Source organism: Zootoca vivipara, chromosome 1, assembly GCF_965207765.1.
Source record: "Zootoca vivipara chromosome 1, rZooViv2.hap1.1, whole genome shotgun sequence".
Lineage (NCBI taxonomy): Eukaryota > Metazoa > Chordata > Lepidosauria > Squamata > Lacertidae > Zootoca > Zootoca vivipara.
The window spans coordinates 1629906-1646809 of NC_142582.1; the positions used below are offsets into that span (position 1 = coordinate 1629906).

The window sequence follows — 16904 nt, forward strand, 5'->3', positions numbered from 1 at the left end:
TGGGGGAGGGGAGGCGTGGCCATCACCTGCCCCTCCATGAATATTCCGTTAAAGGAATCCGGTGTGTGTGTGTGTGTGTGTGTGTGTGTGTGTGTGTGTGTGTGTGGATCTCGTCCGAAGCCCAGGGAGGGGCTAGGGCCTTGCCATGACCTCATCGGGAACCCAGGGGTGCTCAAGTCCACCTGCATTTGCAGGGCTCCCCCTACTGGTGGCTTACCCTTACCAGACTTCCCCAGAATAATATGAGCCGGGAAATAAAGGTGGGCTCCTCCTCACCCCTGCCTGTCATTTCAGCAGCACCACTCTAACCCAGAGGCAGGAGCGAAGCTTGGCTCATTCCCCACCCACTGCAATCAAGGGGGACACCAGGCTGGTACACCCCACTGGATGTACAGATCGTGCAACCCCCCAAGTGAGGACGGCAGTCTAGAATTCTGGCCAAATGTGGGGCTGTGGAAATGCAGTGATAGTTTTTGCTCCAATTGCGGTTGGCATGGCTTCCAGCTAAAGGACTGAGCTGAATAATTTTTATCACACTACAGGTGTTAAGAATGCTGCATGCTTGGTATTATACTTAAATTAATGATGGATCAAGCCCATAAATCTAGGAACCCTCTTAGTTAGTTGCTGGGTGCTTGGAAGGGCATTTCTTGTACTTCGGAGGAGCTAGGCTCCTTTGGGTGAGAAGGCAGGATAGAAATTTAATAAAATCTATAAAGTTTCTGCTTTGATATCCAGCCTGGACAATGCAAACTGCCTGAAGCCAAATAGTATTTTAAGAAATTGCATTATTCCCCCCACCCCCACCAGAGAGAGAGAGAGATCCATTCTTACCATAACTTGGATGATCCTATCAATGGTATTGGAATCTATCTCGGTGGTTGATTCTTTTCTGATAGGGTCCATCTTTGTGATGGCGTAATTGCTACGGTAAAGCTCCATCGGGGGGTTGGCAATCTCTCGCAGCCCTTGCTCAAAGATGTTGTGACTGGGGGCCACTGCAAAGAGCCTGATCCCTGCGTCTCGGGCCCTTTCAGCTTGCAGCTTCATTCCTCCACAGGGACTCCCTGTCACATGGCCATCAGTGATCACAATGGCGTAATTGACAGCCCCAGGGGATGGATTGGCCAGGATCTGTGCTGTCATGTTGGAGATAGCGCAATCTGTGAAGGTGCCCCGACCAATGTATTGAACGCTCTCCAGCCGATCGCGGTAGATCGTCTTGCTGTTGGTGAACTCACTGTATATTTTCACCACATCTGAAAAATGAAGTCCTGCAAATTGCCAGTTGATGGACACTTGGCTCTGGTAGAGCTCATTCTCCAGCTTTGTGATGAATTCCGGGATGAAGCTCTTCATATGGGTCACAATACTTCCCAAAGGTGCAGTCTGCAGCGCAATACTCTCAGATGTGTCAATCACAAAGTACACCCTGATTGGACAGTCAGGTTGATCTGTATAGAAACAGCAAAGAAAAGTGTGCTGATGCAACCACGTCAGTCATACCAAGGCTTCTCAGAGGTCCCTGTGAGGCCTGAACACTTTGGACTTGTGCCCTTAAAAACAATCACATCCTCAGGGCATAGGATGGGAAATACCTGACTTGGAGCTCAACCTTGAATTCAACTTGGAATCAGGGCTCCCCCCCCCCTCAGTCGGAACTTCCAGCCCCTCTCAGGTGGGCACCATTGCCATCACAAGAGAACGAGGGAGGTGTTCTTGGAGAGCTCTGGCACCTCTTTTTAGAGAAAAATAGCACTGCTTGAGATTATAGTCAGTCACAAACTGAATGTGAGTTAGCAGTGTGCTGTGGCTACAAAAGAGGAGGGCCTGCATTGATTGATTGATTAATTAATTGGGTCCTCCATAACAAGAGGGCACGTGTTGCGGTGCGACCTGGCAACCAGACCCTGTGTTGTGGGTGGGCACCCACCTATTGGTGGTCCCTCGATCCTGGGTGCAATTGGGCCAGAGGGACATCAGTCAAAGCGACCGAGGGACCCTATTTAAGCCCATGCACGTGTCCCTGAGCTTCCTCTTTGGGGCTCTGTGCATCAGAACACCCACCCACCTCTCCCTATATTTAGGGCTTGCGCTTGACCTTGCTATGCCATTGTGTGTCATCTGTCGTTGGGACAGGGGCACGGCAGGAATTTTCCCCACTTGGCTGATTGGCTGTTGCCACTTGGGTTTCCCCTGCTGCGTAGCAAATCATCACAACTTGTAAGGTTGCGGATAGGCTCTGGTTCAGGTGGATAGGGGTGGCAGGATGCCTAGCCATCCCTATGCGTTGGGTATTCCTCTAAAAGGAATCCATGGAGTCATGGTTGGTCTTCCCCGTGCGGGGTTGTGCCCGGAGCCTGAGTCCAGGGCTCATCTGGGTGGAGGCTCCTGCTTGCCACTGTCCCAGGTGTTCATCCGAGGCTGACTTATAGTTGGTGCCCAGAGTCAGCGCTGCCTGTAAGGGTGCAGGGAGATAGTTGAACTAGAGGCTATGCAACCACTCACTTGATTGTAATCAATAAATTTGTGGCCTAAATTCTGCCAAAATCCAAACCAAGATTTGAGTCCTGTCTGAATTTATTTCTTGGGGGTGGTTAAAAGGTCTCTACACGCAAATAGTTTACAAGTCACAGGAAGTGGCTTCATTCTGCCTTGGGGAGACTTCAGCCAGAGTCTCTGTCCCATTCTGGGGCTGCTATTTAAGGGTACAGACAATTTAGAATTGAAGAAGAGATGACCAGGGATGGAAAATGAGTCCTATGAGGAAGAGCTGAAAGAACTGGGCATGTTTTGACTGGAAAAGAGAAGATTGAGGAGGTACATAACAGCACTCTTCAAATAGATTAAGAGCTGCTACACAGAAGAGGGCAAAGATGTGCTCTCTGCTTTCCCTGATAGGCAGAGTTTGGCTGAATATTAGAAGAACTGTGGGAATGTTCAGGGAGGCAGGAGATATCCTTCCTAACTTGTGTTAGCAAGTTCTATGTCTTTGCAGAGTTTAAACATTCCCCTTTGAAGGCACAGCTTGTTGCATGTTCATCTGAAGCTCTCTATATAAGATTCCTGGTAAGATCCCTTCTTGTCCCTCTTAAATAGAATATACACGACAATCTTATTAAAGTGAATATAAAAGTAGTTTACTCACATTCATTCGGTTCACAGTTAGATGCCTGAAGGCATAGAATCATAGAGTTGGAAGAGACCACAAGGGCCATCCAGTCCAACCCCCTGCCAAGCAGGAAACACCATCAAAGCATTCTTGACATATGCCTGTCAAGCCTCTGCTTAAAGACCTCCAAAGAAGGAGACTCCACCACACTCCTTGGTAGCAAATTCCACTGCCAAACAGCTCTTACTGTCAGGAAGTTCTTCCTAATGTTTAGGTGGAATCTTCTTTCTTGAAGTTTGAATCTATTGCTCCGTGTCCACTTCTCTGGAGCAGCAGAAAACAATCTTTCTCCCTCCTCCATATGACATCCTTTCATATATTTGAACATGCCTACGGTATCATATCACCCCTTAACCTTCTCTTCTCCAGGCTAAACATACCCAGCTCCCTAAGTCGTTCCTCATAAGGCATCGTTTCCAGGCCTTTGACCATTTTGGTTGCCCTCTTCTGGACACGTTCAAGCTTGTCAGTATCCTTCTTGAACTGTGGTGCCCAGAACTGGACACAGTACTCCAGGTGAGGTCTGACCAGAGCAGAATACAGTGGTACTATTACTTCCCTAGATCTAGATGCTATACTCCTATTGATGCAGCCCAGAATTGCATTGGCTTTTGTAGCTGCTGCATCACACTGCTGACTCATGTCAAGTTTGTGGTCTACCAAGACTCCTAGATCCTTTTCACATGTACTGCTCTCAAGCCAGGTGTCACCCATCCTGTATTTGTGCCTTTCAGACTTAGGTTACAAAAGTATATATACACGTGGAACTATTCCAGAAGGGAGTTAGTCCCAAGTGAATGCAGACAGGCAGTCACTTCTGCTCACACATGGAGAAAAACAAAATGGAGAAGAGAGGAGCAAAAGAAGATGGTGTGCTCCTCTTCCCCAGATTAGGCCACACACACCCTCTAGTCACATGCAGTGGAAGTTTGTCCCAGCTCAGGAGGAAACAGGAAGTTTTCTCCTGGCTGGTACAAAGCATCTCCTAGCATGTCCATTCTAAGAATGTTGTACTTGACTGCTATGTGTTTCACATCCCACAAGAACCTCCTTAATGGCAAGAGCAGTTGGACCATGGAGCCAGTTACCAAGAAGGATGGTGGGGAGGTCTCTGCAGAGGTCTTCAGGTGCAGGCTGAGACTGCTGTAGCTCTGGATTTTCTGCATCAAGCTGGAGGCTGGGCCTGGATGGCCTACAAGACTCCCAACTCTGGGGTTAGCACAGAACCGAAGAGGCAGGACAAGCCTCTGGCCAGAAAGCAAAGGGGTAGCACAAAGGAAGGCAACCCCCTGTTGCACCTGAAGCTCTGCCGCTTGAGCTGGGCCATTGCAGGCGGGGGGGGGGGGGTGTCTTTTGTTTCTTGTTTGCTGTACCAGCAACGGGGGTTTGCATTCAGCTATCCTCCTTGAGCCCAATATCTCTTGCCATGATAGTCACAAATAATATTAACGTCCACAGCCCTTTTCTGACTGTATGTGGAGAAAGATCACAAGCAGGACGGGGGCGCGGAATGAGCTGCCACAACATCAGTGCCCCCTCCCACTTTCAACAAAGGGCAGATGTATTTTAATTATATAATCTTCATTGGTTTTCAAATAACAGACAACTTCAACAAAACAGAAAGTAACAATTATAATAATTTCATCTCACAGAGTAATGGAACATTTTTATATAGCCTAATTAAATCAATGACCCCCCCCCGAGCTTTCCAAAAAGATTTCTGCATGCTCATAGGCCAGAACTAAGGATCCCTTTTATTAATATATTCAAAAGAATGGGAAACCATGTCTCTATAAAGTCATTATCATAATCGCCATCTTTTGCAATCCCCTGAGAAACCGGTTGCAATGCATTCACCTCTCAAACAGAACCCCACCCATTCATTCCTTGTAGGGTTTGACTCAGATGTCCAGTGTTGAGCAATTGACCTCCTTCCTGCCACCAGAAGGAGACTCCCTGGACTCAGCTATACAGCTGCAAATAAACATTTGCAACATGTGTTGCAAAGTGGCACTAGATGGCAACAGTGAGCTATGCAAAATTCAATGTATTTTTCAAAACCTTTTTAAAAAAAGCATTTTCACAGTGTTTTTTATATGTGTGTAGAGTCCACCACCATCTCTCAATGGAGCTCCAAATCGAATAAATGGGCAACAAAGTGGAAAATGAGGTTTCAAGTAAGTAATAGTGGTGGTTAGTGAGGTGAGTTGGAAAGGAATATGTTAGCCACTGTGAGCCAAGCAAAGATGAAAAGCCAGCAAGTAATTTTCTGCAGCGATAGGAAAGAGGAGGCCAAAAGGAAAGACAAGGGAGAAGGCAGAGTTTTAAAGATTGTGCTTTTACCTGCGCAGGACGAAGCTGCACCAACCTCATCATAATTTTGAGCGTGGAGAGGAGTCAGCGTCGTGCACAGCAGAACAGCTAAAAAGGCTTCTGAGAACATCTCTGCCACTTTATCATACACCTCGAGTCCTGTCAGGACAGAGCCAACATAACAGTCTTAGATTATGAGCTGATTAAGGCATTAGACATGAACAGGGTGACGTTTCAAAGATTCTTTTTTCTATTCAATGCCATGGAGGAGCAACCATAACATGAGGTTATTGAGATTTAGCCTGGCTTGAGTGGGTGAGCCCTTTTATTTAATTTAAGTCTGGCAGTGCAACTTTTGCCAGGAAGAAACTACTCAAGGGGCTTGTCCTGGCAGTGCTTGTTCCATTAGCTCACTGGAGTCCTTCCTGGGGAAAGGTCAGCAAGTTTAAAACATCCGGGTAAGTGGGTGAATATGGTGGCAGAGAATGGCACTGCCCAGTATTGGGGGGGGGGATCAAACAGGAGGAGCAGTTTGGGAGTTCAGCAGCCTCTGGGATAACCTGGAGTACCCTTTAGCACCCAAATGCAATTGAATTCACTATCTGTAGCCTGCCCTGTAATTTGAAATTTGCTGTTATTGTTTTTTCCTTAATTATCTAAACAACCTCAGAAGTCTTCCTACAGAACACAGGTCCTTACTACTTTTTTTAAAATAAAACTACTCCAGATTCCATTTTGTTTATTAAAAACTAGTACAATTGTACCTTGGAAGTCAAATGGAATCCATTCCGGAAGTCCATTCAACTTCCAAAATGTTTGGAAACCAAAGCACGGCTTCTGATTGGATACAGGAAGCTCCTGCAGCCAATGGGAAGCCACAGAAGCCCTGTCGGCTTCCAAAAATAGTTTGCAAACTGTAACACTCACTTCCGGGTTTGCAGCATTCAGGAGCCAAAACGTTCGAGAACTAACCTGTTCGAAAACCGAGGTATACAGTATATTCCCTTTACAATGGACTTTAGTGATGTGAATATATTTTGCTGGCTAAAAGAGAGACATACTGGAGGAATTACACTGCAAGCCCAGGGAGGAAATGACTATACATGTGTAGGATTGCACCACTAGTGAAACTACCAGATGTTCAGCCTCGATCCTAAGCATGTTTCTGCTCACAATAAACGTAGATAAATCCTAACGAATTCAGTGACCTTCCAGGTTACAATCAGGTCCCTGATTCAGCCTGTCCCCTCCTTCCTGGGGCTGTAGAGCTCTGGCCATCTTTGCTGACACCCTTCGGGTTCCCTGGCATTGGAGAATTTGCAGGCCTGAATACTGAAGGCCCACAGTTCTTTTCTTTAGCTCCCTAAAATCACAATAGCCTTATCACACCAGGTTCCCAGAAGTGCACTGTTTCTGTGTTCTGGGTTTTATTTAAGTTACACCATCTTAGCAGTGTGACAGAGCAGGTTTCAAAGAAATGTGGGTCTTAAAACACACACACTCTCTCTCTCTCATACACACACAAACATACACACCTGGCAGGCAAAGCTAACTAATGCTACTGTAGAATGCATACATTTCTCTGGTCGATGAAATGTGCATAAAGGCCAACTTCAAACAACTTAGCAAAATTATTATAAGTGATGGGGAAGAGGGGGGAGGCTTTGTTTAATGATGTAGTTAGAAACACGAGAGAGTTTTATCACACACCTGTTCCATACCCATCCCAGACCTGCTCTGTGGCAGACAGGTACCAGTGAGAGATGCTCAGACTGCAAGGAGGCCAGTTCAGATACAGAAAGATGCAAAAAGTGAGTTATGGTGGGTGCCTAAAATGGAGATCCTTCACCTGACTTTTCCAGCGAAGATGTCCTTTTCCTTATTACAGAACTGGGCTCTTGAATGTTTTCTCCAACACTGCACATTAATGGATATTGTACATGAAGATTCAAGTTCTCTTTTAGCTTCCCTCCAATGTTGCTTTCTGTGTGAATGCTGCCTCAGAAAACGCTGCATTCTGATTTAACTGAAAGTTCTGGAATATTTTTTTCCTCTGGCTCCCAGTTTACTTGGTTGTGTGCTCCCAATACTGGGCAAAGCATCATCTTTTGCAGCACTGGAAGAGCCCAGGCAAGGAAGAGAAAACCAAAAGCAGCCAGGGCCGCCCTTTCCCCAGACCTGGCTCAGGAGCCTCATCTAAGAGTGAAATTCCCAGACACACAACCCCCACAACCTCCTGCCCCTCCTCCCCACAACTTTGGGGTGCTGCTCATGTCTCTAAATTACACATCCTACTGAGGAACACAACAGTTCACAATTAGGCTGCAATCCGAGCAAGAACTAGTTGACCAAAAAAGGACTTACTGTTGAGTAGACATCTATAGGATAGCACTGTAAGTTAGAGAGAGATGTCAAGAGACTCTTGCAACAACAAATGAGAAAAGCCATTCTTTTCATTAGCAAAGAGTCTTAATTGCCTGCAATCTAGACATGCCACAGACAGAAGGAATGCTGTTGCTAGTTTCTGCTAAATCTGCTGAATATCTCTGGAGAACAAAATATGCCTGTTAGCGAATTACTGCGGTGCTCAAGTTCTGGAAAAACACACGCCCTGCAATCCGCTGGCCGAAGGCACCAGACCTAAAGGAAAACCAAGGAAGCCACGAAAGCCAGTTTGTGAATTCCGCCTTATAGGTGCAAAACTATCGAAGCAGATAACGTTGCCATGCCAATGTTGAAAGGAGAAAAGTGTCTGCTTTGAAGAGCAACGGATGTTTTCTAGCCACGTAGAAATCAAAGACCAGCACAAGCATTTAATTATATTCATCATAGCCAATTGTTACTCGAGGTGACAGCGCACCTCATCCTTCAGCAGAATCAAACCACAGGTGCTTTTTGGTCCTGCGCTTGCTGTGCAGAGTCCTACTGGGGTGCTTAGATTAGTACAATCCAGCAGGTAGCAATACAGGCAAACTCCCCCTAGATTTGCCTTCTTCTCTTCCTGGCCTGGCTGTCTCCTCCTTTCTGGAGCTGCCTTTCCCTCGAGCTCCCTCGGCGCCCCTTCGCCGCCCCAGCCCTGCCCAGCTTCGCCTGCCTGCCTGCTCTCCTCCGCGCCATCCCGGCCCGCTTCCCTCCAAGACTCCCAGAAAGAGCCGTCCGCTTACCTGGGGAACAAACTCGCGTTTCACGAGGGGCTCTGCATCTTCGGCGAAAGGGGCTCCTTCCTTCGCTGGATTTGGGAGTGAAGAGAGGGAGCCCTCCGGGCGGGGCGGGGTGGGGTGCGGTGCGGGCGCCTCGGCTCCGTCCTGCCTCTTTCTTGCTTTCTCCTCCCTCCCTCCCGCCGCCCGAGCGCGACCCCAGGCAGCGGCCACCCGGCGGCGCTGTGGCTCCACCATCCGCGCTCCGGGGCGCGGACCATTCCCGGGTCTCCCGCCCAGGCGAGCGAGCTCCTTCCCTGGCTGCCTCTTGCGCAGGCGAGGCTTCCGCCGGGAGCCCCTTCTCGCGCCTCTCCAGGGCGCCCTTCGCCAACGTGGTGCCCGCCAGGGGCTTGGGACATGGGACACCCCCCCCCCGCCCGCTCTCCCAGCAGCATTTAGATAACTCACGGAAAGGGGGAAGCCCTGGCGCGTCAGACAAAAAGTTTTCAAACACGTCACTTGCTTAAAGTACAATCTGTGCGGTCAGGTGCTACTATAAGCTCTCAGCCCACCTGCCCCTTTCCCAAATGCCAGCTGGCACGTGCCATCTCGGAGGCGATTTGGGCTTTGGTGAACCTGCTGAGGAGGGTACCCAGCTCGCCAGTTATTCTAAATTTCTCAGGACGACACTTTTCATGGTGTCCGGAATTGATACTGATTGTATTTTTTTAATCATTATATAGATTTCTCACTAGTCCAGATTCTCTTTACAATGATGTTTGGCGAGTCTAGAAAAGGGTAAGAGTGAAATCGGAATATTTTGATAGGTTTTGCTTTCTCCCGCCCTGCTGCTTGCTTTTCAAATAAGGACGGTTGGCTGAACCATTTCTGAGATTTCCCTTTTTCTCACCCAAAGAGGAGGAGGCCGCTTTGCATAAATTTCTCCAAATATTCTCCATCATTTGTTTGTAGTGGCTGCTATTCCCCCCTAACCCCCCCCCATGCCCTGACCTGGTTGCAAACACAATTTTTTGGTGATTGAATAAATATTGTTTTCCAGTATTCTGGGACTGTGCTAATCTCCAACCAGCTGGATTCTTAAGAACCCCTGGCAGCATCCTTTGCTAGGTCAGGCTGCCACATTTACATGCTGGCCATTGGCCTTAATATAATGTATGACATAATTAATGATATATATTTATTTGATTTCTTTTTTGTAGTTAAAAAACTGAAGAAGACCAAACCGAAACAGTATGATTACCTTGGATCACTGTCATCACATGCCGTTATAGTTTATAAAGATAAAAACAGATATATTTCGCCCGTTGGAATTGGTTGACGTGTTGCCTCTTTTTTTTGGTATTTTGACTCTAGTCTGCAACACGGGGTGTTTCATTAACATTTACAGGAAGAGCTTGAAAGAAAGCATGTGGGAAACCAGGCCTCAGAACTGAAACTTCCACCATCCTGCTGCCAAGTGCAAATGCTTGTGAGTATTTTAGTGCATATCAATTGTTAGTTCAGAAACATGAGTTAGGAAAAATAGGAAGCTAATTTATACCGAATCAAACCATCAATCCACCTGGCTTGGGATTGTCTGCACTCCCCATAATGGGGTGATAGAAGAAAATGTCCCTGAAAATGGAGGGGCAGGGGAAAATATTCCGTGAAGTTCCAGTGACTGGGTGGTTTGGCTCAGGCGCAACAACTCTCAGGTGCCGAGGGGTCTTTGGCCCCTCAATACTTGTTTGAAGGGCCCCCAGTGCACATCATGCTTGTGTGACACATCACACCTTCACCAGAAATGAAAAGGACCTTGCTAGCAGCTGGCCGAACCTGTTAATTCAGAAACCCAAAATCTGGGGAGGGGTCTGGGAGCCTATTGGATATTTTCCAAGGGCTTCTTACTGAAGATGCAGGTTGCTCACTCAGCCTGCACGATTTCTTGTGCTGTTGCTTGACAATGGCTCTTGCTGTATAATTGATTCCAACGTTTCCCTTTTGTTAGTTTGTTTGTTTTTTTAAAAAAGTAAGTACCAGCGGGAGGCAGATACAAATATTATATCTGGACAGCTTTTGAGATATTGATTGCATCCAGATTGTCTTGTCTAACTCAATAAACCTGTGAACCATCCTGAGACTTGCGGGTATAGGGTGGTATATAAATTTAATAAATGGTGATACTTTTTAAAAGCATGGGGCAGACTTGTATTCCCCCTTGCCCCCCCCCCCAGCACCACCTGGAGTCCTTCTTGGTTTGCCTTGAGCCGGAGTAATCCATTATGTCTGAACTCTGGCAAGGGAGGGAATGAAGGGGCAGGCAGGGAACACAAGAGCCTGGTATTAATTTGTCCAGTATATAAAACTTGGCTTATCATAGAATCATAGAGTTGGAAGGGACCCAGGAATCTCACTAGATCACACATGGCAGATGGTCAGCCAACTTCTGTTTAAAAACCTCAAAGGAACCAGAGTCCACAACCTCCCAAGGGGGACTGTTCCACCGTTGAACAGCTGCTACCATCAGAAAGTTATTCCTGAAATTTAGTTGTAATCTCCTTTCTTGTAGCTTGAAGCCCTGGGTTCAAGTCCTACCCTCCAGAGCAGGAGAAAACAAGCATGTTCTCTCTTCCCTGTGACAGCCATTAAGATATTAGAAGATGGCTGTCATATCTCCTCTCAGTCTCCTCTTTTCCAGGCTAAACATACCCAACTCCTTCAACTGTTCCTCATAAGACTTAGTTTCCAGTTCCTTGATGATCTTGGTTGCCCTCCTCTGCACATTCCAGCTTGTCAACATCCTTCTTAAATTGTGGTGCCCAGAATTGGACACAATATTCCAGGTATTCTGACCAAGGCAGAATAGAGTGGGACTATTACTTGCCTTGATCTGGACATATACTTCTGTTGATGCAGCCGAGAATAGCATTAGCCTTTTTTGCTGCTGCATCACACTGTTGACTTGTGTTAATCTTGTTGTCTGCCAAGACCCCTCGATCCTTTTCACATTTGCTATTGGCCAGCCAGGAGTTCCCCATCTAATATTTGTGCAGCTGATTATCCCTGCCTAACATGTTTATAACTTTGGATGAGAAAACTAACTGATCATTTTGAACTATTGAGCAAACCTCCCTTGACTTCCAGGTGTATCACTCTGAGTCAGTCATTTGGTGACAATTTCTTAGCTTTTTGGGAGGGCAAGGGATTTAAAGTCTGCCAGTCTCAAGAACAGGGTTGGGCCTGATCTTCCTTCCCCTTTGACATTTCTACCAATGCTCAGCAAGGTAACGTTAGCTGTGTGTTTGGCCTGATCTTGTGCCTTTCCGCATGGCACCAGTCTTGCCTGGTTGGCTGTGCTCATCATGACTGGAACGCTCCGCTGTGTTTGCTTTATTTTCTAGTCACCAGAGAAACCAGAAGGGGAATCTTGAAATCAGTTTTCCAAGAAAGCCAACTGGACGGATCCCACATAATATGAAGGCAGGATGGATTTCCTCCTGTTCGCTTTGGCAGCGATGCCTTGAAATAGGAACATTTTCCTTAGCTCCCTTTTCCTCCAGGCACCTCCCAACATCGTACCCACACCCACGGGTAATATTTGTGCACTTTCCCCCTTTACACTAAGCTTTTGACTTTGCTCTGCATGACTCAGATGCCACACGTTAGAGGAATCTTTTTTTGGCAATGGCTTCAGAGAAAAGACAATATTTCTGCTGTTAGGTTTTTGTTGGTTGAATGAGTAATGCTACCTCTGTTCACAGTGGTGTGTGTTTGTGTGTGTTTGTGTTTGTGTGTGTTTGTGTTTGTGTGTGTGTGTGTGTGTGTGTGTGCCAGAGACCAACTTCTTTTGCAACAAGTAAGTGGGCAATGGGGGGGGTGTGTGTGTTAATTATTGCATTAGCCAGAATGCAATAGTCTGGGAAAAGAGGGGGCTGCCGTCTACAAAAATAGGTAGCAGGGCACTGTTCTGAATACAGTACAGAGATGTGGGTTTCTGAGTCCAGCGGCTGGAAGGGAACCATATGGATTGGAAAGACTGTGAACTTTCCATTGTCCTTTCCATTGTTCCCTGAGGAACAATGTGGTTGTTGTTCCTGAGGTTGTCAATGCAGCTGCAATGAGGAGTATAAAATTTAAAAATGCACATTTGAATCATTTTTGCCATCTTGTTTTACCATGTTCTTAATACAGGGTGAATTCAGACACCAAGAGGTGACATTCAGTAAATCACACCATGCCATAGATATGTGGAACCTGTGTAAGCAATGCTAAAATTTAGCCCTTTCAGCTAGTTGATGGGTACTCAGTGAAGAACGGATCTTGAACTTCATTCTTCCATTAAGTGTCTGCTTAAAAAGCTATGAATGTGAATGAACCCCTACACCGTTTATTTTGGCATTCATTGGAATTAAAGGAGCGACAGGAACGAGCAGCATGTTGCTAAGTATTTGTGCTGCCTTGACAGCCCATAGCAGAAACAGGACAGGATGATCACAATATTTGACTTTCTGTCAAGTTTGAAAGTAAAATGGGGTCATCCATAAATAAGGGAGTAGTTTCTATATATGCATATACTGGGCAAAGGAGATGCGGGTGGCGCTGTGGTCTAAATCACAGAGCTTTTTGGGCTTGCTGATTGGAAGGTCGGCGGTTCAAATCTGTGCGATAGTGGTGATCTCCCATTGCTCTGTCCCAGCTTCTGCCAACCTAGCAGTTCGTAAGCATACCAATGCAAGTAGATAAATAGGTACCGCTGTAGCGGGAAGGTAAATGACATTTCCACGTGCTCTGGTTTCCGTCATGGTGTCCCATTGCACCAGAAGCGGTTTAGTCATGCTGGCCACATGACCCAGAAAGCTGAATGCGGACAAACGACGGCTCCCTCAGCCTGATAGCGAGATGAGCACTGATCATCCAGGGGTCCTTTACCTTTATACTGGGAAAAGTGTAAATAAAAATGTATAAGTGAAAATAATATACACAATTGTGTTTTTAGGGGGAAATTGTAAAAACATATTTAGCAAAATTGCATACAAATATATGTACATGAAGAATAAGTAGCACTCAAAGGATGGTGGATTTTCGTTGACACACCTGCTAAAATGCACAGGGGAGCTCCATTTTAGCATGAGTGCCAAGGCAGACCCCTTTGTCATCCTGGAGCAAACCTTGTTGAAGCTGTGCTTTAAAGAAGTTCATCGCCCGATGCCATGGTGAGTGCCACCTATCCGTCCAATTCAACCTGCAAAGGATAGGGCAGATTCAGACCTGGAGTCCGGGGAGGGGGAGTGTTTCCCACTCCTGCACAAAGCTCTGAAGAACAGCTGGCACACCTGGAGCCATTGGGTTTGCATGCACATCCCTGTCCAGCTCCCCCCCCCCGGTCTCCTGTAACATCTCACCCGATCAAGCAAACACCCTCAACACAGCTCTTGTGTTCCAGGCCCCACTGGACGAACTCCTTAACAAACGAGGGAGATTCCATATAAACATTCCATTAATTTATTTCTCTAATTTGTGGCTCATGCTCTGGACCAGCCTTTCTCAACCTTGGGTTCCCAGATGTTGTTGGACTACAACTCCCACCTGTTGGATTTTTTGAATAGTCAAGTTACTTTAGAGCTGGTCTAATGTAAATACTGTCTGTTTAAGAGAAACAGGTGCCGGTGTTTCTGTTAATTGCTCACAGGCGTGGGCTCTGCTTCTTGTATATAAGGCTCTGCCAGAAAGCCTTCTGTATCTCTTAGTTAGATCTTTCAGTTTGATTCATCTCGTAGTAGATCACTCTCTCTGTTGTTCTCAGTTTAAGAAATTCCCAGTTGAATCTTAGTATGAGAGTTACTTAGTTATAAAGCTAGTTTACTGTTAATTCTTGGGTAGTTTAATGGGAGTTTTGTGGGAGTTTTGGAAAGTGGTTAGATAACATTGCTAAGAGAGAAAGCACTTATCTTTAGTTTAAAGTCTCTTTAGAGTCAGTTTGTATTTCAGTTAAAGAAACCCAACCATTTATATTTTCATCTGCATACTTTTACAAGTGTGCAGCTAGTAAGGGGTTTCATATAAGGGAAATAATTCCCTAACGTTCTTGGTGGTGTTTTCTTAGCCAGGTCAACTTCTGACTGCGTATACTCTGCGTGAAGCGTACTTTAAAGGGCCGCTGGAAACTGGGATATATGATTTAGATTAAGCAAGTTTCAATACCCAGTTTTCTCCTATATTATTCTTATATATATATTATTTTCCAATACCACCATCCCTAGTTGGAAGGACCAGTGGTCAGGGGTGGTGGCAGTTTCAGTCCAGCCACATCTGAGGACCAAAGGCAGAGAAAGGCTGCAGTCTAGTGGGGTCAAGTATGCCTCACCACAAAGGCTTGGGCTCTTCAGCTGGGGTTTTTGTGTCCTATGCATCTCTTTTAATTGGCAATGTTTCTTTTAATTGGCAATGTTTCTTTAATCTTGAAAGGAGGAAAATGATTTTTTTAAATCATCCTGGTTACAAATTTCTACATTCCAGAACTTTTTGTTGTTCAGCCAAAGAAATAATGATTTCAGCAGTGCTGCAATGATTTTGTAAAACAAAGGAGGAGTTGGCACATGGCTACACAGACCGAAGATTGTGGTTCAAATGCTCTCTAGAACTATGCAATTCCTTCAGAATATCAGGGAAATCTTAACAGCCATTTCTAATATTATATTGTACTCCTCACACTTTTGGAAAATGTTCAGAGAATATTGATCCAAAAATGGCCCTGGGCACAACGTCTTCTTAATGCGAGGGCGTTCAAATGTTGCATGTAAAATGTGAGAGGTACAAATTGTCCTGCAAACTCAGACACATGCGTAAAGTCTGTGGATTTTGCTTCCCTACATGAAACTTCCTTTAAAAAAAAACATAAGAATTCAAAACATGGGTAATGGGATGTGAAAATTTGCCTTGGACGTTCCTTTTATTGCAAATAAGGTATGACTCCTGATCTCTTCTTTGTTGGCATCTGGTAAAAAGACAGCCTGTAATTATTTCAGAAAACTCAACATTAGGAAGGATTAAACTGCTTTCCCCCCTCTCAATGGCATATGAGATCCATTAACAAACCACTACATTGGTTGTATTTGAATCCTACCAACTAGTGTGGTGGTCTGACTCATCAGATGACAGAGACAGAATCAGGAGGTGGTTAATTTAAGCTAAGCGTCATAAATGCATTTTCAAAATTAAAGTCAAAGTCTATGGTTTCCTTGTATTTTATTATCAGTCTTAGGGATGTTGTTGCCAGATGCCTTTAAAATAGTTTTGGCTGCCAGTGTGTGTTTGGGGTGCTTGCGGACGATGTGATCTGGGGCGCTGAGTGTGTTTTGTTTACATGGCCATGCTGTGTTGTGGGATTCATGTGAGAGAATACTAAGAATTTGGGGAGACAAATTTATTTCCCCTGTAGAGGCAGTTCAGAAGGTAGAGCACTTCTGTAACATTTGACCCAGCCCTCAGCAGGAGGCAAGCTGTGGCACTCGGCATCAAATTAGGTGAAATTGCACACATTGCAGTAATCTAGCTCTGACGCTATGGAGGAATGGGTCACAGCTGGGCTGTTAACCAAATATAGAGAGCTGTTAACATCAGGTGACACTGAAAGATTTTGAAGAGATAAGGGATTTATTAAGGGATTGGTTACAGTTCCACCAATTAAATGATATTTTCAAGACAGGCAAAAAGATAGGTTTTAGTTATGAGATCTCAAGATTTCAAAAAGATCTGTTAGAAAACAATATGAAATTACTCTAAAAATGTATAGACTGCTCTTGGAATGGTATACAAAAGATGAACAGGTTAAATTCTGTTAGTGCTGCAATCCCACTAAAACACACAGTCAATGCTCCTGACCATTCCCCATAGCAAGGGCCCAGCTGCTACTGACACACTCTTCATTTGCAGTCTGCTACGTAGTAGAGGCACAAGAACTTATGTCACAAGGAATGGGATGATGTGACATGCGGAAATCCTGAGCTGCTATGTAGACGACTTGCTGCACAAGCCGTGTGACTCCTCTCTGCTCTGCTTTGCCTTTTGCAGTGCAGGAGACCAGAAAGTCTGGTTGGGGCCGATGGCCGCTGTAGTGCAACAACTTCTTCCTCTTTACTGATCACTCAAAGCCGAGTACGCCGACCTCTGTCATAATTTATTGCATGGTTGCTAAGCTCCTTGCCAGCAAAGTCCATGCTAGAAGTATTTTTGAGCAGGGGTGGAGCAAGCCAGGGGCAGTACGCCCCAGGCACCGCCCTGGA

General features: G+C 45.7%; 1 protein-coding gene across 3 annotated transcripts in view; it reads right to left on the minus strand.

Moving 5' to 3' along the window:
- The window catches only part of COL6A2 (collagen type VI alpha 2 chain), a 47465-nt gene extending 38648 nt beyond the window's left edge, over positions 1–8817 (minus strand). Inside the window, exons 1-3 of one of the 3 annotated variants that reach the window (XM_035139536.3) lie at positions 8650–8817; positions 5516–5644; positions 835–1454 (exon numbers count right to left, since the gene is read on the minus strand). In XM_035139536.3, coding sequence (XP_034995427.1) covers positions 835–1454; positions 5516–5615 — 720 coding nt within the window. In that variant the 5' untranslated portion in view covers positions 5616–5644; positions 8650–8817. Of the gene's footprint in view, positions 1–834; positions 1455–5515; positions 5645–7849; positions 8443–8649 lie in introns of those variants that run through there. The other 2 variants (XM_088662002.1, XM_088662037.1) reach the window with 2 other exon arrangements.
- Between the last annotated feature and the right edge of the window lie 8087 nt (positions 8818–16904).